Source organism: Emydura macquarii, unplaced genomic scaffold (genome assembly GCF_026122565.2).
Source record: "Emydura macquarii macquarii isolate MOO-44397 ecotype Brisbane River unplaced genomic scaffold, CSIRO-AGI_Emac_v2 contig_3390, whole genome shotgun sequence".
Taxonomy (NCBI): domain Eukaryota; kingdom Metazoa; phylum Chordata; order Testudines; family Chelidae; genus Emydura; species Emydura macquarii.
The window spans coordinates 6,913,094-6,939,795 of NW_027133527.1; the positions used below are offsets into that span (position 1 = coordinate 6,913,094).

The following is a 26,702-nucleotide window of genomic DNA, read 5'->3' on the forward strand; positions in this document are numbered from 1 at the left end:
TGACCGGTCTGTAGCTCCCTGGATCCTCTTTCTTTCAATATTTGTCTTCATTGTTGACTGACTTAGCAGTTTCTCTTTCAAAAATGAAACTGCCCAAGCTACTTCATATTTTGTCTCTTTTGAAGTGGTATTTGTAGATTCTCATACATTATTGAGTTGAAGAGGGTGAGGGGATAAGCAACAGCCAAGGTTGTGCATTGTTTTGTTGCAGACAGCTTTCTGCAATACTGCTTTAACAAGGCCAAAACACTTCAGTCTGTGGCATTGTGTATACTAGAGAACTATTGAACTGGTTATGCAATACCAGTTTAAGCATACAGTTTGGTGCTGAATCATGTTAAGAAGTTCACACACACTGCCTCAAACCATATTAACGCTTTCTAAACCTTTCTAATTACAGTGCCTTATGAGTACTTTTCCCACCTTTCCTGATATAGCTCACAAAAGCAGTGATTTTTTTTGGGTTACTTCAAAAGGCAACTGATGCAACGTGGAACAGTAATGGGGGCACTAATTAAATTTTTTCAGCTAGTCTTCTTGTGGACTGGCACTAAAACAGTTTCAGGCTGAAACAACTGAAGATCAAATGGTATTTACCCTTGCTGAAGCGTAGTCTGTCCGAACAACATTAAGACCATTTTATGTGGAACTGAAGTGTTTAGAAGGGAACAAGCAGTACTAAGCAGGATAAATTTCTCTAGGGTTGACAAGACTTGCAAAAACTTTTATTTTTTTTTCCTAACAAGAAAAAGTTAAAAATATATTTCTTAACAATGACGTGAAAAGGGGCTTGCTCCTCCTTTCTCCCCACCTTTTTTCCCCCTATTGCTTTATGCTCTAAAGAGCTGAAATTTTCCAAAGTAGTTTTTTGTTTGCTTGCTTTACATTAGAATTTAGGCTTGTCTAGACTGGAAGCCTCTGACTGAAGAACTAGTAAAAATGATATTGTAAGAGACGAGTGAAATTTGAGAGAAGATCTTTAGTTAGACTGTTAAAAGCGTATTTAAGTTAAATGGTTAGCATTATGAATAAAACATATTTGTTAAACAGTCAACACCACTTCAAGTAAGGTGCTCAAGCTCACAATAAACATGCTCTGAGACTGAAAAAGAAGTCTAGCAAAACCAGGAATGTTCAGACTTTGGACATCCTTGGTGTTTCTAAGGTGGTAAATAAGCGGTATGGGGCACTTCTTTAAATGGAAAAAAAATACCACTCGTGCCTATTTTATACATTGTAAAAAGAAAGCAAAAGTCTCTTTCAGATCATAATTTTATAATAAGTGGAGATTCCCAGACAATACAGAATTAATCAAAAATTGCAGGAGTTCCCTAACACCACAGAATTTACAACGATCTTTTCTTTCATGATTTTTCTCACTTAACTAGATATTTGGCAGTTTTTCTTGTAGAATTTTTTCAATCTTCAATCTTTTTTTCAATCTTCTTGAGCAGTGGTTCCTGCTCTACTCCCTTCCTAGGCATGAGAAGGAGAATGAGCAGTTCTTCATCCTCCTCTTTGGCTTTGTGTGTACTGAAAAAAAAAGACCCATGACTCTACATTGGTTATAGTGGTGAGAGTTAGTTGTAGAATATATAATATTCTTGCAAGCTCTGCTGTTTTTTACCACAGTCAAATTGGCAATAAGTCACTTATGAAAATAGCTTTACATACAGAATGGAGCTCAAATGTATTCTGTTTCTGTGGCAATCAATTTCTTCTTCCATTTTGCTGAAATTATTTGTATTCTATCAGCAATATGTTTTGGCGATGGCCATCATGTGACCATAGTATTAACGACCATATAAGGAGCTATAGGCCCAGCTGAACTTGGTCATTGTGTGACTGGGAGTCCAAGTGATTGCTGGAGATGGGCATCACTAGAGGGACAGGCAATGTCAAGAAAAGACAGAGATTGAACATCCTATATGATGAGGCCTGGGCCAATGGCAGTAGACCTGGTTCAGAGCAAAATATGTGCTGTTTTTTTACAATGAACTAGACAAATTCTTTGAGACTCAACCTTCCAAAGCCACATGGCACAGAAGTCCCATGCATTGCACTGATGGAGGAGGGCTTCAGGAACAACTTGGACCACTGGAACATGGATCTGGTTTTGAAGATGCCAGACAGGTTACTGAACTTGTAGGATCTGTTTTGTGAGCATGGAAGATCCAGAAATAGCAGCCAAGTCAGTTTGGCAGGACAAGGAATCTGAAAACACAGAGCTCTCAATGCCAGGTACGTACCATTTTGTTGTAAAGTATACTGATGGAGGCAGGTATGGGAGGGTGTGGCTTAAGTATTGGGGAAGAGTTTTCTGGGTTCTTTATGAATATCCTTAATTTTGAAAGGGCAGCGAAGAGTCTTACATGAGGATAGACGTTTCTCCTGCTCCACAAGTCCTTCCTCCCCCACCTTGACAATACAAGATGTAGCTGATGAGCTTTTTCTATACGTAGTTGCTTTGGGTTCTCCTCATAGTTCCACAATATTGGCATGCCCTCCCATAACTTCCCCACTCTCTGGTTGTATAAGATACTCTTCCTGTCAGGGTGGAAGTCTGCCTCAGCATGGTGGATTCAAAGAGCAAGAGATCACAATGTAAAAAAATCTAAAAATGAGAACTTCACTGTAAGAAATTCCACAGGGGTAGCCGTATTAGTCTGTATACAGCAAAAACAAGAGTCCTGTAGCACTTTAAAGACTAACAGATTTAATTTCTGCAGGCATAAGCTTTCGTGGGCTGCAACCCACTTCGTCAGATACAAGAAATAGTAATCTGATAGAGTGTGTGTGTGTGTGTGTGTGTGTGTGTGTGTGTGTACACATCCAAGGGTAAGGAACAGCAATGGGGAGGGGAGGTGTTAGCAAAGTCCATTCAGTTAGAGTAGATGAGGCCTATTCAAAGCCCTTGATTAGAAGGTGAGAATGTGTGAACAGTGACAATTCCTTCTTGTAATGAGATAAAAGTTTCAGAGGGGTAGCCGTGTTAGCCCTGGTCCACACTTACCTGGAGATTCGGCGGCAGTCGACAGGAGTTACGCAGAGTAGCTTGCGTAACTCACGTCGACTGCTGTGCTTCCCTTCTGCGCGGTGTCTTCACTGTGCTGCGCTACTTGAGGGGGTGGTTTTACTCAGATGACTTCCTGATCGATTGAGCAGGTCTACACTGACCACTCAGTCGATCCAGAAAGATCGATCTGGCGGTGGTGACTTTGCTGCTGTCAGTATAGACATGCCCTTAGTCTGTATACAGCAAAAATGACAAGAGTCCTGTAGCACTTTAAAGACTAACAAATTTCTATTTCTTGTATCTGATGAAGTGGGTTGCAGCCCATGAAAGCTTATGCCTGCAGAAATTAAATTTGTTAGTCTTTAAAGTGCTACAGGACTCTCATTTTTACTGTAAGAAATGGGCTGCTATTGTATATTAACCTATATGTCAGACTGGTTCACCAGATTAGCTGCCATCATCATAGCAGAAGTTTAACAGCAGATTCTGGCAAGATTCCTTACTAGAAGTGTGTGTGTGTGTGTGTGTGTGTGTGTGTGTGTGTGTGTGTGTGTGTGTAAAAGATCTGGAAAAGGAAAGAGAAGTGAGGTGGCAAAATTTGCAGATAACACAATTTGTTAGTAAAGACTAAGGAAGACTGACAAGCTCGAGCATTCTGATCAAGCTGTGGTGATGGGCAATGGGAAGTCAGATGAAATTTCATGTGGACAAATGGAAAGTAATGCAAATGGATATAATTATTTGAACAGTTCGTACTTTACTGTGTTCTAAATTAATTATCCTCAGGAAAAGACCTGGGCATTATTGGGGGCAGCTCAATTAAGCCTGCTGCTCAGTGGGCAGCAAGAGTCAAAAAAGTATCTATGCAAATAACTCCATTGCTAATTTATCGGCTTCTTCGTTCATTTCCTCTACCTTTTTTCTCCTAATGCCAGGAAATATTTTCAGGTCTTCTGTTTTCCTGTAATAAGTAAACATTGGTAGTCAACTTAGTGACTGGCACCTATCCCCCTCAATTCCATTCTTGTCCTTAATCTAGCATTCTTGTGAGCTCTCTGTCTTATAAGTGTTGTGCATGAATTGAGTCCAGGAAGAAAATTAAATGCAAGAAGGTATTAGAATTTGAAATGAATTTATTTCAGTTGCATGCCTTAGTATTCCTAGTGTTAGGGATAGATGAGTATTGCTATGGTTAACTCATTACCTATTTTTCATTATAGTGGCCACACCAGTAGGATGGATGTCCCAGAAGAGGCATGGTGTCATGCAGAACGGATTCACAGTGGTGGAATACATGACAGTAAACTGGTTTGAGGAACACAAAATAAGGGCAAAGCACAATAAGGCAGGACTGTTTCAGGAATAGGAGGGGAAATTAGAATGGGGGATAGAGTTCTAAAGGGTAGCATTTGACAAATAAAAAGGTTCAGGAAAGTGATTGTGTGTTGATCTAACAGTTGATCCCTGCTTTGCCTGTCCAACACAACATTCAATCAGGATAATAGTTAGTAGGCTGCCCCCTACTCATCAGCTCTCTTGCTTTTTGCTCCTCTGGCAACTCACTGTTTTAGAAGCCAATGTAAAGGAAAATTGGAATCCCAGTGGGATAATTAATGACTATCTATTTTCCTTCATATTGTACAAATGTTACCTTGTTTTGCTATTGCAGCTGACTTGCAAACATGTTTGTATAATAAAACATTTTCTTAAAAATAAAGGCTCTGTGCATCAAGCATAATGTTCTTTAATAGGAAAACATGAATTCACTCCTCCATGAAATACCCTCACCAGAACTAATACAAATCATTAATAAAGCATGAGAGAAACAAATGCGTTAAAACCACCAAGAGTATAATCCAACCACTGCAAAGGCACTTCACAGAAACAGCTGTCAGTTCTTCGAGTGCTTGCTCATGTCCATTCCATCCATGTCAGGTGTGTGTGCGCCACATGCTCCAGTGCTGGAGACTTTTCCCTCAGTGGTATCCGTAGGGCCGGCTCTAGTGCCCTTTGCAGTGGCACATGTATGTGCTGGAATAAGAAGCACTGCTGCCCCACCCCTCCCCCCACCTCACATATCTCAGTTCCTTTTTACCACCCGTGACAGTGCTGGAACATCCTTGCCTCGGCAAGCAACACCACCAGTGGTTTCATCTGTAAATTTAGTATATATAGTTCTGGTAGATAAGTTAGAGATAGTAGTTAGTCATTCCTGTGGGGACATAGCCCCAGGGATGGGGCATGCCTTGGTTCCTGGGCTTCAAACCATATGCTGCATGTAAGAAGCCTGTGCCAGGAAACGATCCTCACCAGAGCTGCTTAAAGGGCCTGGGTGAGACCCACATCTGGAAGAAGTGCAGGATCTGCAGAAACTTCAGACCCCGCACTGAAAAGGTTAGAAAGTGTATCAGGTTAAAAGTGTATCTGATACTCTGCTCTTAGACCGGACTCTGAGCCGGGCTGCTCAAACTCTATGCCCAGCATTTCAGCATTGGCTTCCATGGCCACAGACTATTCTTACGGTTTAACTACTACCAATCCATGGCCCTTCCATTTGGCTTAGCAGCAGCCCCAAGAGTGTTTACAAAATGTATGGCAGTAATCACAGCTTACCTCAGACAGTGGGGAATACAAATTTACTCTTATCCTGAAAACTGGCTTATCAAGGGTTGCTTGAAAACTCAGGTGCACCACAGTATTGCAGTACTACAGGCTACCTGCCAAGAGCTGGGCCTGTTGATAAACGAGCAGAAATCAACATTAGTACCAGTGCAGAGGATAGAGTTCATCGGGGCAGTCCTCGACTCTACCTGGGCTAGAGCATTTCTTCCACAAGCCAGACTTCAAACCATGTCAGGGCTGATCACCCAAGTCACAGCTCATCCGCTCACCACAGTAAGAGTTTGCCTCAGAATTCTTGAGCACGTGGCAAACTGTACCTACATGGTACAATATGCAAGGCTGCACATAAGACCACTCCGAATGTGGCTAGTGTCTGTTTACTCCTTGGCAAGACACAATCTTGACATAATCCTTATGATATTGCCTCAAATACTGACCTCATTGGTGTGGTGGATGAATCCTGCCTACGTGGCAAGCGGTCCCCTTTGCGGCCCCCCACCTGACATTCTCCTTGGTGTTGGATGCCTTGGACTTAGGGTGGGGAGCCCACCTTGACCTCCTGAGGACCCAAGACCTCTGGTCCATAGAGTTGACATTGCGCATAAACATCAGGGAGCTCAGCTCAGGGCAATTGGACTAGTCCACAAAGTGTTCCTTTCCCAGATGTCGGAGAAGGTAGTATGGGTGTTGACAGAAAATACGGCATCAATTATGTCAACAAGCAAGAAAGCAAGATCCTCAGCCCTCTGCTAAGAGGCACTTTGTCTGTGGGACTTTTGCATAGAACACCTCCTGGGGATCAAGAATACATTGGCACATTGTCTCAGCAGGTCCTTCTCTTCTCGCCACAAGTGGTCCCTACACCTGGAGGTAGTCAAGCTCATCTTCCAGAGGTGGGGAGCTCCCCAGGTGGACTTTTTTGTGACCAAGCAGAACAGGAAATATCACTGTTTCTGTTCCCTGCAAGGGCTCAACAGCAGCTTGCTTTTCCCAATCCATTCCTCCTGCAATGGTCAGAAGGCCTGACGTATGCCTTTCCACTGATCCTCTTCATCCACAAAATCATCAAAAGGAAGAAAGCACAGGTCATACTGATCGTTCTGGCATGGCATTGTCAACACTGGTTCGGCTTGTTGCTGCACCTAATGGTAGTAACCGTTTGACCCTCCTGGACTGTCCGGGCTTGATTTTGCATTACCACGACTGACTGCTGCATCCGAACCGTGCTTCCTTACATCTGATGGTGTGGATGCTGCATGGTTAAGCCTCGAGGAGCCAGCTTGCTCCACTCAGGTTCAGAAAGTCCTGCTAGAAAGCAGGAAACCCTCCGCTAGGACTACTTACCTCACAAAATGGAAACAGTTCTCCTGCTGTGCAGCTTACCGGACCCAGGTGCTGTTACACTCCATTCTGGAGTACTTATTCCACTTGATGTTTTGTCAATCAGGGTACACCTAGCGGCCATCTCAGCGTTTCACCTGTATATCCAGGACAGATCAGTCTTCTCTCATGAGATGACTGCAAGACTCCTGAAAGGCTTGGAGAGGCTTTTTCAACAGGTTGGGGACCTGGTTCCCCTATGGGAACTCAACCTAGTTTTGTCCAGGCTCACTGGGCCTCCCTTTGAACCCATGGCATCTGCTCTCTTCTTCACTTGTCATGGAAGGTGGCCTTTCCTGTAGCAATTACTTTGGCAAGACAAGTTTCCAAAATCAGAGCCCTAACATCAGAACCTCCCTGTACTATGTTTTAAAAGAATAAAGTTCAGCTGCGCCCTCACCAGCATTTCTACCGAAGGTGGTATCGCAGTTTCATGTGAACCAGGACATCTTCCTGCCAGTCTTCTTTCTGAAGCCTCACAGCTTTAATGAAGAGGGACACCTGCACACTTTGGACATCAGGCAAGCACTGGCTTTTTATATTGTAAGAACTAAGCCCTTTCGAAAATCCACACAGCTTTTAATCACGGTCGCAGAGCAAATGGAAGGTCTGCCAGTTTCAATCCAGTGGATTTCCTCCTGGATTACCTCCAGCAGCCGACCTTGTTATGACTAGCTAAAGGTCGCACTTCCTGCCACTTTGACACCCCATTCTACAACAGCACATGCTTCAGCATCTTTCTTAGCTCAAGTTCCAATACAGAGCATTTGCAGAGCTGCAACATGGTCTTCTGTTCTCTCCTCCATGTCCCTCTATGCCATTGCTCAACAGGTTTGGGACGATACAATTGGCACATCTGTGAACTCCTGACCCACCTCCAGAGGCACTGCTCATGAATCAGCAGACATGGAATGGACATGAGTAAGCACTCGAAAAAGAAAAAACGGTTACCAACCTTCTGTAACTACTGTTCTTCAAGATTTGTTTCTCATGTCCATTTCATGACCCACCCTCCTTCCCTTCTGTCAGAGTTATGGCAAGGACTGTGAGGGAAGAGGGCCCCGCAGCACCCCTTATACCAGCGCATACACATGCCACTGCAGAGGGCACTAGAGCTAGCCCTATGGATACCACTGAAGGAAAAATCTCCTGCACCAGTGCATGTGGTGCACATACACCTGACATGGAATGGACATGAGCAACACGTCTTGAAGAACAACAGTTACAAAAGGTTAATAACCTTTTTTTATTGTTCTCTGGTACATCAAATCATTCCTCCATAAACTCCACTACCATACTCAAGGTAACTGGATAATTAAATGCCAAACACAAGAAGCCCAAAGCAAAGAAATATAAATGACTAAAAATAAAATAATATTTATTTCACTGAAGCAATAGTTTGTGTGTGTACACGAAGTGTTTATGATGAGGATGGCACAGTATTTGTATGTTACAATTTCAGATGCAGCCCCTTGTGTGTCCAGCTGCATAGGTTGCTGCATAGGTAATTGCTTCCTCACTTGGCTCTTCAGTGTGTGTGTGTGTGTAAAAATGGTCATTGAACTGCCTTTGCAGGTCAACAACCATCTCCATTTTATTTTCAGTCTCACAAAACCACATGCTGCTGCCATCACCTTGCACCTGATGAGTATGTTTGAATTGGCATCTCTGTCTTGTGTAATCTGGGAATAGCTTCATTAGAAATAGAAAAAAATTGGCATGTGGGATCACCAGAGTTACAATGGGGACAGACTCAACTAATGTCAATTGTTGTAAGAACTGTCATCCTCTGCCCATTTTTGAGAAGCCCAAGTCTGAAAAATAGGGCATCCTATGTACATATCCACAAAACTGTCATAAGCCTCTAAAACTCATGTCACAATCGAACAATATCTCTTTTTGTTAATGTACATTTTGGACTTGTATGGGAATCTGAATTCACAGTTTGGACGTGGGTTCCATCAAGTGGTCCCACACAGTTCAGGAATCCCAATTGTTTGAATTCATCAGTGATCTTTGACACACTGTCAGTCTTGACCCCATTGTGTATTCCCATGTATGCCTCCATGACTAACAATTTGCCATGTTGAAAAGTTCCAGAGGGGTAGCCGTGTTAGTCTGTATACAGCAAATTCAACGAGAGTCCTGTAGCACTTTAAAGACTAACAAATTTAATTTCTTCAGGCATAAGCTTTCGTGGGCTGTAACCCACTTCGTCTGACGAAGCCCACGAAAGCTTATGCCTGAAGAAATTAAATTTGTTAGTCTTTAAAGTGCTACAGGACTCTCGTTGAATTTGCCATGTGTTTCCTGAAACCAAACTGATGTCCATTGCGTCATAACCAACTGGGGTGGCATAGCCAGCTGCCATAGATGATCACATCTCTTTCATGGCAAGAAGTGCACTCATCCTGATAGGCAGGCATTGCAGTATTGGAGCCAGCTAGCTCCACAGGTAGAGAAGTCTCCTTCCTCATTCTGAAGTTTTAAGCAGCTACTGGTGCTCATGCTAGATATCAAAGGACTTGATCTCACCAGTTTGTGGTCATGGTTTGAACCCAAAGTAGTACTCTTCCAACCGAACGTCCTCCTGAGGCATCACTTAGAACCAGCTCTTTTAAGCCTAGGGACTGCATGACAGGAAAAGCTGTTAACTGCTTTTCTTGCTCTTTGCAGTGTCCTCTGCCACAGCTGTTGTACAGAAGCCACAACAGAAACTTTTCTTGCCAAACAAGCTGAATATTTGTCCTGGTCTCCATTCTGAGGAAAAACACATGAGGCAGCTCCAACATTTGGGGTTTTTTGAGAATTTCATTTCTAGGGAATTACAAAAATTTTGGTCTCTTCTCTCTCATTTCTGGTAGACTCCCTTGAAGGACAGTTCTTAGATATCTCCCAGAAGCCAGGGTTTCAGGGAACTGTGCAACTGCATTGGCATAGTAAAGTACAAATCCGAGCATGAGGCAAAAATACAGATGAAAGCAGATGACCATGTGGATACATAGAACCTTTGATTCCTACACTAGTGCTATCCTGCTGGTTCAATTTCCAAAGGTTCAGGTTTCTGGTGTTCATACAGCCATAGGGAACTACGTTTCATGGGCTTTGCTACACTCCAAGCAGGGGCCCAGTGAGCATGTTTAAAAATGAATCTTTAGTCCCATTCAGCTTTTTCCCCCTCCAGCCTTAGTGCAGAAATGGTTCTTCATGGAGTACAGTTTCCAAATTCCTTTTGTGGTTCCCAACACATTCAAAACTAGCTAAACAAAACACCTGTCTCTTAAAGAAGTGCTTTTTATCTGATAATTGAAATGACCTTTTTTCCTCGTATTTCAAAAACTAATAAATCACCTGTGGTCTGAGTACTAGTATAGAAAGCTTCAGGCCCAAAGGAGAACTCTAGAAAAAGAGGAGGAAGTGAAAAAACTATAATGAAGCTCTCTACAGAAGCTTAATCACAGTGTTCAGTAGCATGAATATTATAATAAAAATGTGACCTAGCTTCACATGTCAAGACATTCCTTTAAACCTGAGCAATCTAAATTAGTCTTGGAAACTCAGTTACCACTCGTTGTTACACTACAGCTAGACAGAGTTAGTCCCCAAACTCACATTTTGAATTGGAAGGTAACCTGATATTGATGTTTAGTATTGTTTTTTAAATACTTGTAGATTGATGTGAGCTTGAGTTTAGATCAGAATATAACGCAGTTTTATGAAAGCAAATGCAGCACTATATGTAGAACTTATTTTAAACATTCAGCTTAATTTTTGTTGTAAAAGTTTTTCTTTTTGTTAAACCTATGTAAAGTAGAATTTTGTCTTAAAGTCCACTTTGAAAAATGACTCTAAAGGGGCATTGTCGAGTTTTTCTTCTTTACTTCTGAGACAATTGCTTAATTTCAAGGGAAACTATCAACTTAAGTTTGGCCCCAAAACTATATTTAAGTGAGTTTTTTATAAAGAGAGAATAGACATATTTCCACAATTAAAAGAAAGCCAATGAAAACAGTTAATACAGACTTCCTTCTACTTTATGGGTTGGATCTCTTATATAAGAAAGTATCTTTTTAGTCACCTTTCTGGCTACAATAATGTAGAACTTAAATTAGCCTCACCTCTTTTATTAAACATTGTCCTTGCCTATGTTTGTGTGTTTTCAACAATCCTCTAGATTTGGTGGTCAGTTAATGGAAATCTATTCTTAATTTGCGTGGATTAATTTTAACCTTGTATTTATTGTAAAATTCTGGATTTGATTTTTCTCAGTTTCTCTGTTTGCCCAACAAACTGCATATGAAAAAGAGAAATGTGTTCTTGGGAATGGAAATTGATGTTTCTTACCACATTTTTTACTCGTTTCAGAATACACAGATGATAGTGCCCTGATTCCTAAGAACTCATCTGTAATTGTTAGAAGAATTCCTATTGGAGGAGTTAAAGCTACAAGCAAAACATATGTCATGTAGGTATTAATAAAATCAAATACTCTATCAGGTGTTGCAGCTGTTACACTGAGTAATGCATAGCTTCCTAGAAGCATTCAAATGTGTCTAGGTTTTCTTACTTTCATAAGAGTTACTGTTGGTTTTCATAGTAGCTGAAAGGATGAGACTAGAACCTCCTGATCTTTGCCAGAGGGGTGGCTTAAATATCTAGACTTCTTGGGACTCCTGCTTCTAATCCTAGAGTTGAGTTCTGTTCAGTTTACTCTGTGAGTTTCTTTTGTTTATGACCTTAAATTGAGGTCCTTTTTGCTCAACAGGAAAGATTTCATAGCACTTTTTTTATAAGAATCCTTGGCCAAAATTTCCCCTCCCTTGTCTGTCATGCATGTTGCATATATTTACCGACTCCACTCCCATGTCAGAGGTGGCTACTTGTAAGTAAGTGGATGGGTGTACTTCTGTCTTGGGACATGACAGGACAGGTATTATGTAAACAAGCTACTAGTATTAGTATGGCTATCAATCCTGGAGTCATGCATAGAAACAATATTGGAAAGACCAAGGTCCACCATTCTGTATGTCCTCCAAACACAGGAAGTTTTATGTGGGATATGCCCACCAGATTTCAAGAGACTGCTTCAGAGGAAGGTAAAAAGAACAAATGTGTGTGTGGTGAGGGGGGTGATAATCCTTCCAACCCTGAAATTCAGTAAGCAGGTCGGTCATTTTGCATGTGAACAAAATTAAAAGATTTGATTAATTCTGTTTTTTACTTTGTTGATTCCATTGAACTCCAGATGTCTTTTCCCCATTAATCTCAATATGGGGTAACATGAAGTGCTGACTAAAATGTCAGAAATTCTGATGAATTAAGTCAGAATTGCAAGTTTCTCGTTGCCCTTCTTTCATCCTGTATTATCTCCCTTCTACATTAGTTGCACTAGCTTTTTTTGAATGAGTCATTTTCATCTGTGGCTGAGCAAGCAACATCTTTCTGGTGCTGCAATGCTATTCCAAAACAAGGTCTTAGATAGTAACAGTGAAGAGGACCAAATAAGTATCTGGATAGAAATCTACAGGGAGTCCAGAAAGAATGGTGCATCTTGCTCTCTCTGTAAAGCCTGCCAGTTACTTCTGTGGTGCCCTTAACCTAACAAGTAGAATGCAGAAGTGACTCCTGAGTAGTTGCATTCTATGTAACCATTTATTATTTAGCTGCTCAATAGTACAGTTAATTTAAAAATAAGCAATTTTAAGATTAGAACCCAGAATTAAATTATTATAGTATGCAATGCCTTTTAAAATTTACTGTTCATCTTACATAGCATGTTCTTCAAGGTAAACACATTGAGAAACAAATCTGTGGTGTATTTCTTAAAGAACTTCCTCACCCACCCCCACCTTTGGGACGTACTTTCCTCTGATTGTGAGTCTGGAATAGTTTTCTAGTAGTGACTGTTGGAAGCGCAAGTCCTACATGCATAAATTCTGTAAGAGGCTTTAAACTGCCTCAGCTCCTGGGAGACTTTTGGCAGCTTCATGAATTAAATATACAACTCTTATTAACAATACCAACAGTTGCATGCCTAATTCTGTATAAGTGGTTTGCAGGTCCACAATCTTCTGTGGAACCTCAACACATTTTCAAATGTAATAAAGGAATTCCTAAATATTGTAGAATATTCAGGATTTATTTTAAGCAAATTCTGGTAATTAAGACTTTTTTTTTGTCACAGGACTCCTAAACCGCACAAAATCCTAGAAACTTCTTTCAGGTGATATTTCTACTACTACTTTTAGTCAATGTAGCATATATAAAAGGTTTAATATCTGGGCACTTTTATGGCTAAATTCAGATCCCTCACCAGGGTGTTTGGGCTTCCACAAAAAAATCCTGTTATGAGGACCACATTGCTGAGGGTTTACAGTATTATTCACTGTGCAACAAATATTCTGCTTTTTAGCACATGATTCTTACAAGTTAAAATTCATATTTCAAACATTAGAATCATAGAAATGTAGGGCTAAAGGGACCTTGAGGTAATCTATTCCCCCCCTCCCCCCCAATGCTGAGGTAGCACCAAGTATACCTAGACCATTCCTGTCAGGTGTTTGTCTAACCTGTTCTTGAAAACCTCCAGTGATAGAGATTCCACAACTTCCCTTGATAATCTATTCCAGTATTTGCGTAACCTTATAGTTAAAAAAATTTTCCCCAGCATTTAGCCTGAGTCTCCCTTGCTGAAGAGTAAACTTCTTGTTCTACCTTCAGTGGACATTGTGAACAACTGATCACTGTCCTCTTTATAACATCCCTTAACATATTTGAAGACTGTTATCTGGTCCCCTCTCCGTTGTCTTTTCTCAAGACTAATATGGGCAGACTAAATATGGGCAGAGGTTTTTTGTTTTTGTTTTTGTTTTTTACCTTTTCTCATAGGTCAGGTTTTATAAACATTTTATCATGTTGGCTGCTCTCCTCTGGACTCTACAATTCGTCCACATCTTTCCTAAAGTGTGGCACCCAAGACTGGGTGTACAGTATTGCAGCTGAGGCTTCACCAGTGCCAAGTAGAGTGGGACAGTTGTCTCCTGTGTCTTACATACAACACACCTATTAATACATCCCAGAATATTAGCCTTTTTTTTGTAACTGCATCACATTATTGGCTCATATTCAGTTTGTGATCAACTTTACCCCCTAGATCCCTTTCCGAAGTACTATTGCTTGGCCAGTTATTTCCCAGTTTGTATTTGTGCATCCGATTTTTCTTTCCTAAGTGTAGTACTTGGCATTTTCTTTATTGAATTTCATCTTGTTGATTTCAGACTGATTCTCCAATTTATCAGGGTCATTTTGAATTTGCATCTTGTCCTCCAAAGTGCTTGCAATCCCTCCCAGCTTAGTGTCATCACCAAATTTTATAAGCATACTCTCCATTCCATTATCTAAGTCATTAATAAAAATGTTGTAAAATACCAGATCCAGGACAGACCCTTGCAAAACCCAACTAGATATAGTCTCCCAGTTTGACAGTGAACCATTGGTAACTACTCTTTGAGTACAGTTTTTCAACCAGTTGTTCACCCCCTTATAATAATTTCAGCTAGAGCACATTTTCCTAGTTTGAGAATATCATGCAAGACTGAGTCTAAAGCCTTACTAAAATCAAGATATAGCATGTCTCGCACTAGTACCACTTGCACTAGACCAATAACTCTAGACTATCACTTTTCTTTTCCAGACACTATAATAATGATGAAATACAATCAGTGAGTCTCAGATCTGATCCTTAGTATAACTGCATTTGGGATGTGAGAGTTGTTTGGATAACTGTCAGGCCCTGCTTAGATAGGTGATAGTCTGACTGAAAATACAGAGTTGTAGCGTGAAGCAATTAATACTTAGGATCTTTAATATGTTGACCATCCGTTGTCCAAAGAAAGACTTGTTGAATTTTAAGTTCAATTTTTACTAATAATTTAATTCCACAAACATGAGTCTTACAATATTTTCTGAAAATACTAAATATAAATGTAACGTCAAAGTAATAATGCTATGAGTCCCAAGGGAGAACAGTTTCTGTAGTCACCTAAATTTCTTTATTCACTAGATTATCAGAACATATAATATTGGTACTCATAGCATGGTTTGTTTTCATTGTTTGTATAATAGATGCAAACAATGTTCTTATTCTGACAACTTTTATTTCTTCTTCTAGAAGTCGAACTGAACCAGTGAGTGGAACTTCAAAAGCAGTATGTAAAAACACAATCTCACACTTTTTCCTACACACTGCACTTAATTATAAACAGTAATGTAGCAAATTAATTTTCTAAACATTAACTTAAATTTTAACTTCCAACAAAGCACAGTATATATTGTAAATACAATGTATTTAATGCCAAAATAGTAAAAATATTGAGTAATGCTATCGTTTGCACACCTTTAATGTGAATACTAGTATTTGTGCCAAGTAATGCATTGTATTTCATATTGAATATGCTAGAATACTTCCTGTATGACTTTGTGTTGTACAGATAATGTATGATCATTTTCAGATCATGTAGGTTCAAGGTTTGCACAACTGAACATGATGCCATGTTCTACATCTGTCTGTCTATAGTTAGTAATATGTATGTTTGTACAGGTTGTTGTGTGCTTTTTGTTTCTTGCAATAAAAATGTTTGGAGTGTATTTTTTGCCATTTTCACATTGTATCACTTAGCTTTTGTTTTCAATACTTTTTTGCCTAACGGTTTTTGAAAATGTTATCAAAAACCACTGAGAAACCATTGTTGTTAAATTTGGTATTGTTTCTTACTTTTGACTTGGGGTTCAAACAAATGCTGAATCAAATATATCCCAGCATTTCCTGGGGGCATTTCTGTGCAGCTAAATGGTTCATTTTGCTGTCCTTAAATACTTGAGCATTTACATTCCCTAAAACTGTACGATTAAAAAGTGGTATTATTTGGGTGCCTCTGACAACATATAAATGTTTTGAAAAGGTTGTAGTGAATTCAAATAACTTTTGGCACACAAAGTGGTATTCTAAAGTTCTGCATTTGACTCTTCCACTTTCTGTGATGATGCAGTTTAGTTTAAATAGTATGTCTGCAGACTAAAATATCTAAAACTTGGTGTAGAAATTTCAGCTAATTATTCATTTTCTTTTGTCTGCTAGACCCTTGTGCAATTAAGGATTAAACTCCCTACCAACTGCCTTAACTCTCACCTGCAAACCACATTTTCTGATATGGCTAAATTCTGAGTCGAATGTTTCTTAAGCTGTCAGTGACTAAGCCTTTCTTAAGTATACCACCACTTCTGATTTTACAGTTGAAAAAAGGGGGGCAGCATTTTTCTTGAAGTTTGAAATGCTAATTGTTAGTCTGTTGCTAAATACAGATCTATAGTTATACAAACAAATATTTAACTGGTTATGGTATATACTTTGATTTGCTCGTTGGGTTGAATATTATGCATAATTCAAACATTTCAAAATAGTCCTAATTAGTATTCAGAATTACTACTTGGTGTTTTTTATTTTTCATTTTTCTTTAAGTACAACTGATTTTTAACTAGAATGATATGAGGCATTACACTAACCCTGGATCATTGGATCTAGTAGGATAACAGAATCAAGAAAAATCCTGGCTTTGGGTCTGCGGTCTATGAAGAATATAGCCTCTGGTTCTCATGACATGTAACAATACATCTAAAATCCTAATCTTTTTTATTTATGGATTTAATGTCTTAAAAAACCTAATCTGCAATCGAAAATTCTGTTGGCAGTTGGTTCAAATTGTTTTTTTAGGTATACATGTGTCTCAGCTTAGCTCAAATTAGCTTGACTGGCCCAGTGACCCTAGAAGTTAATGTAATGCATTTATGTAAACCACATTTACAGTATTTGATCTAATTCAGATGAGTTTTTATTTCTTGAAAACAGTTCTTTTCCTTTTTGTTTACTAGCATGTGTATGAACACAAATCACATGTTCATAAATAAAGTTAACATTCTTTTAGCCTTGTGTGTTCCCTGGCATCTCTGTTTACATTTCTAAGTAGCATCTTATTATGAGCTGATATAGATTTCTCATCAGTTTTAAAAAATATACTTTAAAGAATGTCTGTATTAATTCTAATTAGAACTATTTAAACTAAAATGAAAGCAAAGCAAAAATATTCCCTTTTGTCTTGTTGGCATGATTGGACGCTATTTAGGTTGTGGGCAGAAAAAAGTCAGTGTTTGGACCTGATCTTGCCAGTCCTCCACATATGCAGCTCCTGTTAATGATAATACCTAGCTCTTTGTGCTTTTCGTCTGTAAATCTCAAAGACAGTAGGAGTTTTGTCCTTACAGTGACTATAGGATAAGGCACTTCCAGTGATGTGGGCACAGTTATTATTACTCTTAATTGCCCAGCGTGATCCAAAATCAGGGACAAAATTCTGTCTTAAGTTATATGTGCACAACTCCCATTGAATGTATTTGAAGGCAGAACTTGGCTCCAGTGTACCAGGATTAAGTAAATTGAAGGCTGATACACTGTAAAAACAAAACATTGGGCAGCAAGCTTAAAATGGGTTAGTACATTTGATAATTATCTTGACTAATTATTTCTGCATTGCCTTGCTGTTTCATGCATTACTATCCTCCTACACTGTGTGCCCATTCTGGCATTGTCACAATCAGAATTAGGGTTCTGAACCTTGTTTTGAAACTGGTGACTGAGTAACAACAAGAAGCCTTAATCAGAATCAGTACCCCACTGTCTTTGGTGCTATAAAAATACACATTTGTTTAGAGTACAAGTCACTAAATTTCAACTGAAATCCTATTTGGCCAATTCTTCAGTTAAGATTAACAATACTCAGGATTCAAGTGATCATTGAAACTGAAATCCCTTTTGGTCTATATGTAAAGTTTGGGATTGGAGGGTTTGTTTTCCTTTTGACCTCTTTTTCCCCTCCCCCCCTTATTCTACTCCAGTTCCTCTGGGCAGTCTTCTATATGAAATAGGATCCAATACAGTAAAAAAATCGTTCACCATTTTTATGATTTATGTTCTACTACAGTATTGGGTCTGTTCTGTTGCAGTTACCTAGAGGCACAAAAACCCTGGACATGTAGGTTCCGTTTATGTGAATCCAGTGGTTAGTAGGAAACTTGACCAAAGTACTATAGTAGAAATTTTTAAAAAGTTAAAAGCAAAAAGGAGAAGAGTACAACACAGGCAGGACTGACCACCATGGGAATACACTCACTGAGACATTAATTAATTATTCACTCCTTCTGGTAGTAATTTAGTGTTCAGGAGTAACAACATTACCCTCCTTCCTTAAGTAATCAGGTCAACATCTGTAAGACATTAATGCAGTCTCATGAGAAAATTTTAACTACTATGCCGTCCCGCTGTGCTCAAGGTAGAAAATTTGACTAATTCAGAAAAACTATCCATTGGACTCTTGCAACTGTACTGTTAAAGATTGAGGAGTCCAACATTGGCAAAAAATTGGTAAAACAGTCATAACACTTAATGAGCTGTTAACATTATTTTCTGGGCTTTTGTGTTTAACAGCTGTAATGGTAAAACATAGCCCTCTTTATTTCCACATGTAAAAAGGAGAGACTTCTGAAACATCAGCTTTCTGGTTATTTAACTACAGTTCCCTTTTTAACATAATTGAATGTAGAGAGTTCACTATAGCGCACAACACAATAGCATATAGAGGTTTTGCAACAGAGTTAAATTGTCTTAAAAAATGGAAATTTATAATAAAAATAAATTCTCAAAGCATTATCATTAAAAGGGGTCTTCAAATTCTGAGTATTCTAATTCTTCCCCTCCATGGAATATTTTCGGGAGTATCATTTCTTGAAATCTTTTTAAAAATTCAGTAAAAATCAGTGTAAAAGTAGTGTTGCCAAGTAATGCTCATGTGCAGAAGAGTCCCATGTGGTGGAAGAATCATGAACTCTGAGACCCTTTTGACTGAATGAAGAATAGGTCATTACAGATGACCTAAGTTTTCCCCAAAGTTGGAATAATAAAATTATTCCGTGGAACTTTTCCCCAAAGTTGGAATAATAAAATTATTCCGTGGAACACTTCTACTACATTAAGTAATGTAGGGTTTCTGTAAGGTTCTTTAAAAACCCATTCCCTTTTAAAAAAAAGTAATCTTTCTCCAACTCTTATGCAAGTGATATTATTGGCTTCTCTTGAGAGAGGTCTTTAACTTGTGAAATTTTATTCCATTTCTCCAGTCAGTTTAATTTTAAGTCAAAATAACCACTGAGCCCAAAATCTCCAAATATTTTCTCTATACAGATTTTATTTTGATAATTAAGTATCATTTTGATTTAATAATTGTATTCTTTTTGCTGATAGTGGCATGTTACAATTTGATACTCTACAAAGAGCACAGGAATTAATTGTCCTTTTCATGTGTGGAAAAATTACACATTACCAATAGTTTTGAATTGGCAATTCAGTTTATGCTGCAATCAGTGATCCATTTGAAGTCTTGAAATCAGCCACTTTCCTGCAAGGTACTTCGTCTGGGCAGGCACAGGGGTCTGTCGGCATGGATGAGCAGCTTGCAGGGTCAGGATCTGCGTTCTTACCTTCATCACTGAAAGTATGCTTTCTTGCTTTTGTCCATAATGGAGTTCATAACCTCTCCTCATGACTTCTATTAAAAATTGTATCTTTGGGTTGTGGGAGGGAAAATCTTAAATATTGAAAGATCTGTATAAAGTAAGTTGCACATTTTCAGTCCAATTTTATAATATGCCCATCTGTTTTAATAAAATGGACTTGTTTCATTTTTTCCCCATTCTAGTAAACTCTTGTGGCATATAGAATTATACAGCTTTTTACTTGTCCTAATTTGATCCAGACAAAAACAACGAGAGTTCTGTAGCACTTTAAAGACTAACAAATTTAATTTCAGCAGGCATAAGCTTTCATGGGCTTCAGCGGAAGTGAAAGGAAGTGGGCTGAAGCCCACGAAAGCTTATGCCTGCTGAAATTAAATTTGTTAGTCTTTAAAGTGCTACAGAACTCTCGTTGTTTTTGCTGTATACAGACTAATACGGCTACCCCTCTGGAATGGATCCAGACAGTTTATTTTATGACTCATAGATCAGTGGACGGATTGCTTTTATGAAATGGATTTTTTTGCCAAGTTCTTTTATCTCTTTGGGCTGATACACCTATGCTTTCGTTGGCAACAAGCTAGAGTGTACTTCACAAAAGCATAACCACACACATTCATGATTAAGTGTTAAATTACAAAATATATTAAAAATACATTTCTATATTAACACAATTCTTTCTCAAACTAACTTTAAAAAATTATTTTAAAAATGTAACCTAGTTAGCTCAAAGTGAGAAGTATTTATTCTGTCCGTAATATATTGAGTCCTATTGAGTTAAGGAGTTATGGGGTCTCATCAAGAAGAGAGGCTCTGAAGCAATAAATTGACTTCAGCAAATTGCTTTGTTATTTCAGTGTCTTCCCCTTAGAAGCCGACATCTCTTAATCTCACGCACATTTTTAAAGCTGCCAGGGTTTTGGGCTCCATTTATTTTGTGCAAATAAAAATTGCACTACTTTGGAAAATGCCTCTGTCAATGACACAAAAAATACCCAGTGTAGACATTCAAACTACAGTAGAGGCTAAATATCGCTCTGTTTTGATTGTGGAACTTGAATGTGTGTTTAATTTTTTGTGAACAGATTGATGACTCTTCTGCATCTATTTCTCTGGCCCAGCTTACAAAGGTATATATACATATATATTCTTGCCAAATATAACTGAATGAATTGTTTGCTTGATATTTAAATGTCTGATATTGTGATCTATATCTGCCTAATTTTGTAATTTGAGCAAAATTTTATATTAGTGAAAAGTGCTGACTTTAACTTGAAAATTTGTGTATATATTGATTGATACTATCCTGTAAAGAGTAGTCCCCAGTTTGGGAAGATAGAAGGGGAGTACCTTATCAGCCTCAGCATAATGTTACAGTATTACTCATCTTCAAGACACACGGAAGAAGCACTTCAGAAGCTGTTTACCGTTTCTTTCATACGTTTCGTTAATTTTGCATTGGAAACTAGCACAATTTTTAAAGAAGAATTTAATATATTTTGGCTGTAAGTTATGGACTTTCCAGGGTTTTTTTGCAACAGCCAAAATAGAAGCTTTTCCTTAACATGGACAATTGCATGATTATTTTTGGATTTCTAGACTTTCCAGTGATAGACCAATTATTTGAGTGTTGCACATAATTTCATAAGTTGTAGACTTGTAGTATATATACAGTGGACAACATTTATACAACCTAATTTGTTTGAACACAGACTTGTAAATTGTGTAAATGTATCAATTGTTTATAGGAATATACCAATGTGTATGTGTGGCATATTGACAAATGTGATCTTCTGAAACTGTTGTATATGCCATGTTTTGCTATGAAACTGCTTGCATTTTTTGCTCAATAATGTGTGACTTTGTTTGGGAAAGCACTAGTGTGAATACACTTATTAAAAAGATACTATAGTATCAGCCAAGTAAATTATTGCTCTTTTAAAATTTAAAAGATTAGAAAGGTTAGGACATAATTCAGAGTAGTTAGACTTCCTTTCTTTTGCATGTTAAGACTGGAGTTCGTTTTCCAGGGAAAAACATAATTCTTTCCATCTATTGCTTCCCTTCCACTATAAACATGAAAAATCTCACATGCATTTGGCAACTAAGAAATTTAACTTGAAAAATAGCCATCTAAAGAGATTGGCTTCCATTAGTGCTGTCCCTAAATCTGTCCTTGGTTTTGTAAACTCATGTCAACTTTCTTATTCTAAAATGTGAAAAGCTGTCCAAGTGGTGTATTCCTTTTTTAAGTTTTGGAAAGAACTTAAGTATTTCTGAAAAATGCAGAAACATAACATAAAGCAGCTTAAAACTGTTACTTACTTTTAACCTCTTCAGCGCAGACTGGCCTACCATGGAGGCAATGTGTTTAACAGTTTTCTGTTTTATTCCTATTATGTATTAAATGCCATATTGGAATTTTGGTCTATTCCTACTAATGTTTTGTGCTTTTGAATGTGTTTGTAAACTGTTTGGGTTCAAACAAATTAGTTAAGTATCTGTAAATCACCTTTTCTGTAAATGTTAATGGTTTCATAGATGTCAATCTGGATTATGTTACTGTTAAGAAAAGCTATGTATATGAAACAACCATTTAATAAAATGTTGAAACTAGTTGGTTGCTTTTGTGAATGAATGTATAAAAAGATAAAACACTCTGAATGGTTGATCTGAATGCTAGGTGCTTGAAGATCCAAGTAATTAGCAGTCACTCCCTTAGACCCTGCTTGTATCTGGACTAGTGTATAATATTTTAACAATAATGGTAAATTGTGATTTTTTTTTTCAGTTGGCCTCAGTATTTTGAAAGGCTAGCTCCACATTTGAGGATTACATTTACAGTTTGCATATTAAAGAGACACAGTCAACTCGAAAGCTATTTATCTGCAAATTGTTGTGCCTGCTGTAGTTACAACACTTCATAGTTTAAAGTTAACAAAATATATATTTTTTAGCCTGTTTACACGTGACAGCACTCTGTTAGTTTCTCCTTCACTGAAAGGACTTTTCTAGAACCTCAGCAGGGGAACACAAATACCATGTTTAAGAACTAAAGAAATTTTAAAAGCACATTCCCTTCAAGGGTGCTTTATCAGAGACCTGGACTTTAAAAAAAAAAAAATCAGTTTCAAATCATTCAAGTTGAGTGTCCCTTTAACACTGTGAAATGTAAATACTGCTATTTAACTTGTATCCATATTTCTGAATGAATACAAATACACAGTGAACATACTTTTTCATATAGTCTGGAGCTTAAAATTTAGTTTCTTTAACTTAAAAGTACTGAATGAGATTTTTGTACACTTAGCTTAAGTCCAAGTCCACTTTTGTTTTAAAGAAATTTGGAGCAGTTACACAAGTCTTTATGTAAGGTACAAACAGAGCCTAAGGTTTTGAGTGTTCAAGAACGCTTTTCTCAAATAGGCTGACGGGCACACAAACATCATGTAATGGCTTAAGGACTCCCCAGAACATCTTCATGACAATATATAATATAAGCAGCTGTTTTGATGCAACTTCAGTTAGATTTGTGCTGCTCTTTACAGGATTGGATGAGTGGTGTTGTCTTTGGCTGTGTGGACTTAAATGTGTTTCTAATGTGTGTGTCAAATAATTACCTATTAAACAGACTGCCAATCTGGCTGAAGCCAATGCTTCTGAAGAAGATAAAATAAAAGCTATGATGTCACAGTCTGGCCATGAATATGATCCAATCAAGTAAGTGTTTATAATGTCAAATCTGTTCCTTGAAGATTATGGACAAATTGTACAGATATGCTTATGTTCTCTTTTAAAACTGTGGACACCTCTTTTAAACCTTTTTAGTTACATGAAGAAACCTTTGGGTCCACCTCCACCATCATATACCTGCTTTCGTTGTGGAAAACCTGGTCATTACATAAAGAATTGTCCAACAAATGGGGTAAGAGACTATGGTGAAATGTGCGCTATTATAAATAGTATGAGATTATTGAATTTTATGATCTAACTTAAATACATAGGCAAGATAATTCATAGCAAAGGTTGGAACTCTGCCCTGAATTCCTACTTTTGTGCCTAAGCATTGCAGCTGATAGTGTTTAACAGTATACTTTTGAAAGACATTCATCCTGGTGGAGTGGCAAAGCTTTGTTAGTAATTCAGATTTCTGGCTGGGTTTAGATTGTGTTTAAAAATATTTCATTTTCAGAGTTAGTCTCTTTTTCCATAATAGGGATGCACTGTAGAAATAAACATTCCATTCTTGGAGCGTTTTTCTGACTCGTGTTCCTCTGAATTACAAGAAATTAAGGAGAGAGAAGACCTAAAGCTATCTGATTTACTTTCAAAAGTAGTAATTGCACCTTTGAAGTGTATGTAAGGAGCAAAGATGTGATTATCTTCATGATAGTTTGCCTCATTACAACGTGAGGAGTACATTTTATAGAATGGATTCTGAAAACTGCGGGGAATTATCAAAAATCAAGAAATTTCTTCTTAAATATTTTAAGATGATCAGTAAAGGAGAGAAATTATAGTGAAGGGGATATGTCCGGTCCTTTCCATATCCCTTGTAGGTCATCTCCTTAACTCATTCCAAAGCACCTTGTTCCCTCATATTGCAAGTTGTGGCATGCTTCATGCTTACCTTCAGACTTCTCACATCCTTAATATTTTCAATATAGATTTTGTATGAATAAACCAATTCACATTTGAATGCGTTCTTAGCATTTAATTTTATACGTGACTGTAAAGAGGATACATCTTTCAACCATTCTCCTCCTGTAGATTCAAATGTATGTGACATCTACTCAGTAGCATAAATACTTTACAGCCACTATTACATGAATGGAGAGAGTGACTTTAGGTCCTAGTACTGCAAAGACTTTGCTTATGTTTGACTTCACACACATGAGTTGTCCCACTGAGTTCAAAACACCTGATTTTTTTTGCAATGCCTTAGTCAGTTAAGGAATTATATGTATTTATCATGCAGATATAATCATCTTTGCAAAGAAAAAAAATTAAATGCAAAAATATATTTTTACCACTGACACACACTAAGCATTTATATGTCCTTTTAAATGGGTTACCTTTAAAGCTGAAATATATCTGGATTCTTTTTCTTAACAGGACAAAAATTTTGAGTCTGTTCCCAGGATTAAAAAGAGCACAGGAATTCCCAGGAGTTTCATGATGGAAGTGAAGGATCCCAATACAAAGGGCGCTATGCTTACAAATACAGGAAAATATGCAATACCAACTATTGATGCGTAAGTGTTAGTACTTCAGAGGTGGCCAAAGTGTAACCCACAGAGACTGCATGTGCAAGTACTTAAATCAAAATGGAGTAACGTTAGGCTGGCATCTGTAACAGGCTCTAGTTCAGTATCAGTGGCTGTAGTCTGCTCTGTAAAATGCTAGTGAGGTACAGCCTCGGCGAACTGTTGTGGCTGTAACTGGGAAAATATTGGTACACCCTGAAGCTGGTCAAAATGTATTTTTAACCTTTTTCTTGTTTCACTCATACGTATGCTCGTAACTTTCTATGCAAATATATGCACACAATAGTCGGATGCATCACTGCATCCAGGCACTTCCTCCGGCCTCCCCCCCCAAACCTCCAGTTGTGTTCATTTTGCTGTTGCAGGTAATCCACTTTGGCATTAGAAGGTTTGGAAAGCCTTGACTGAAACATGCTGGGGGAATATTTTAATATGTCATAAAACGTGTATTGGTTCATAGAAATTAGCACTGAGATAGTGAATATTGGGCCAACACAGCTAAAGCTAAAACATTTTGTGTTATGAGCAGCAACAACATCTGATCTTGTCCATTTCCATTGTTGACTGGAAAGCTTTGGCTTACAGATAAATCCTTCATTTAAGTATAATAGTAACAAGATACTGAAAATTAATAGTTGTTTGTATGAAAAACTTCTTCCTAAAAATGAACACTTTATGAAAATAGCCAACACTAAGACAGCAGCATTGTCTGCTAGCTATATCAGGGAGTTGAGATTCTTACATTCTGTACCCTGGACTTGGTGTGAATTGCACAAGTCACCTAAACTCTCTGCTTCTGTTTTTACTGTCTTTAAAATGGCTATAATAGTTGCCTGCCTCTGTAATTTTGTCCTGAAAGGTTTCAATACATTCAATTATTGAACAGCAGTGGCGTTAGAATGAAGCCAGTTAGCTGCCTGGACCTTCCTTAAATCATTTAAACCATAGACAAATCTGTGCTTTTTCAATAATTTTTTAAATGTAAAACAAAAAAAATTGCTCCAAGTGCTAGAAGTCAGTATGTCTGCTGTAGGAGTGCTGGTGATGTTTTAAATAATATTTGCAGCTGTCATTAAGCACTTCTTTAAAAAGCTGATTTTTAGCTTATGCTACATCTATGTCAAAGGTTTCTTGCAAAACCCTGCCAGTTTCAGCCAAGACACCAAAGATCTTAAGATCAGAAGGCCTTTAGTGTTTTTATGTAAACTGATTAAGATATACAAAAAAAAAGTAATAGCAAGAATTAAAAAAATACCTACATGCCACTGGAAAACCTCCCTGATGTTGAACCTCTTCATATGTTGAAATCCAAAAGTACTTTGTGCAAAACATACTGCAAATTCAGGTCTAGTGGGAAATGTAACTCACACTTAGAAACCCATGCACGGCCAGCATTAAGGGGTAATGTAAATGCTTCTTCCCAACCTCCAGGTGAGGGTGGAGAGGGAGGTTCCTTTCTCAAACTGGGAAGGATAGGGCATAGTCAAATTGATTTGTTTCTAAAATCATAGTTTTCAAGAGAGGGAAGTGATTGGGCTTGCAGTAAAGGCACTGGAATTTCGGGAGATCTGAGTGCACCCTATTTGTCTCAGTGCCCATAAAACTCAGTAGAAAATAGTTATCCCTTGTAAGGTCCTAATCCAGCAAACACTTATGCAGATGAGCAGTACCTTTTTTAAATAGTGCAGGCACTTTAGATACAAAAGATAGCATCCTCCTGAAGAGATTACTATCAACAAGTGAGAGCAAAGAGCAGAGGAGGAGGAAGGAAGGGTAAGGATTACAAAAGTACATCAGTG

General features: G+C 38.1%; 1 protein-coding gene across 4 annotated transcripts in view; it reads left to right on the top strand.

The window, feature by feature from the left end:
- The window catches only part of RBBP6 (RB binding protein 6, ubiquitin ligase), a 46,579-nt gene that overhangs the window by 5,712 nt on the left and 14,165 nt on the right, over positions 1-26,702 (top strand). For 2 of the 4 annotated variants that reach the window (XM_067534201.1, XM_067534204.1), the window contains exons 2-8: positions 11,384-11,483; positions 13,203-13,241; positions 15,189-15,225; positions 20,722-20,766; positions 23,268-23,356; positions 23,465-23,561; positions 24,752-24,891. In XM_067534201.1, coding sequence (XP_067390302.1) covers positions 11,384-11,483; positions 13,203-13,241; positions 15,189-15,225; positions 20,722-20,766; positions 23,268-23,356; positions 23,465-23,561; positions 24,752-24,891 — 547 coding nt within the window. The remainder of the gene's footprint in view (positions 1-11,383; positions 11,484-13,202; positions 13,242-15,188; positions 15,226-20,721; positions 20,767-23,267; positions 23,357-23,464; positions 23,562-24,751; positions 24,892-26,702) is intronic. The other 2 variants (XM_067534202.1, XM_067534203.1) reach the window with 2 other exon arrangements.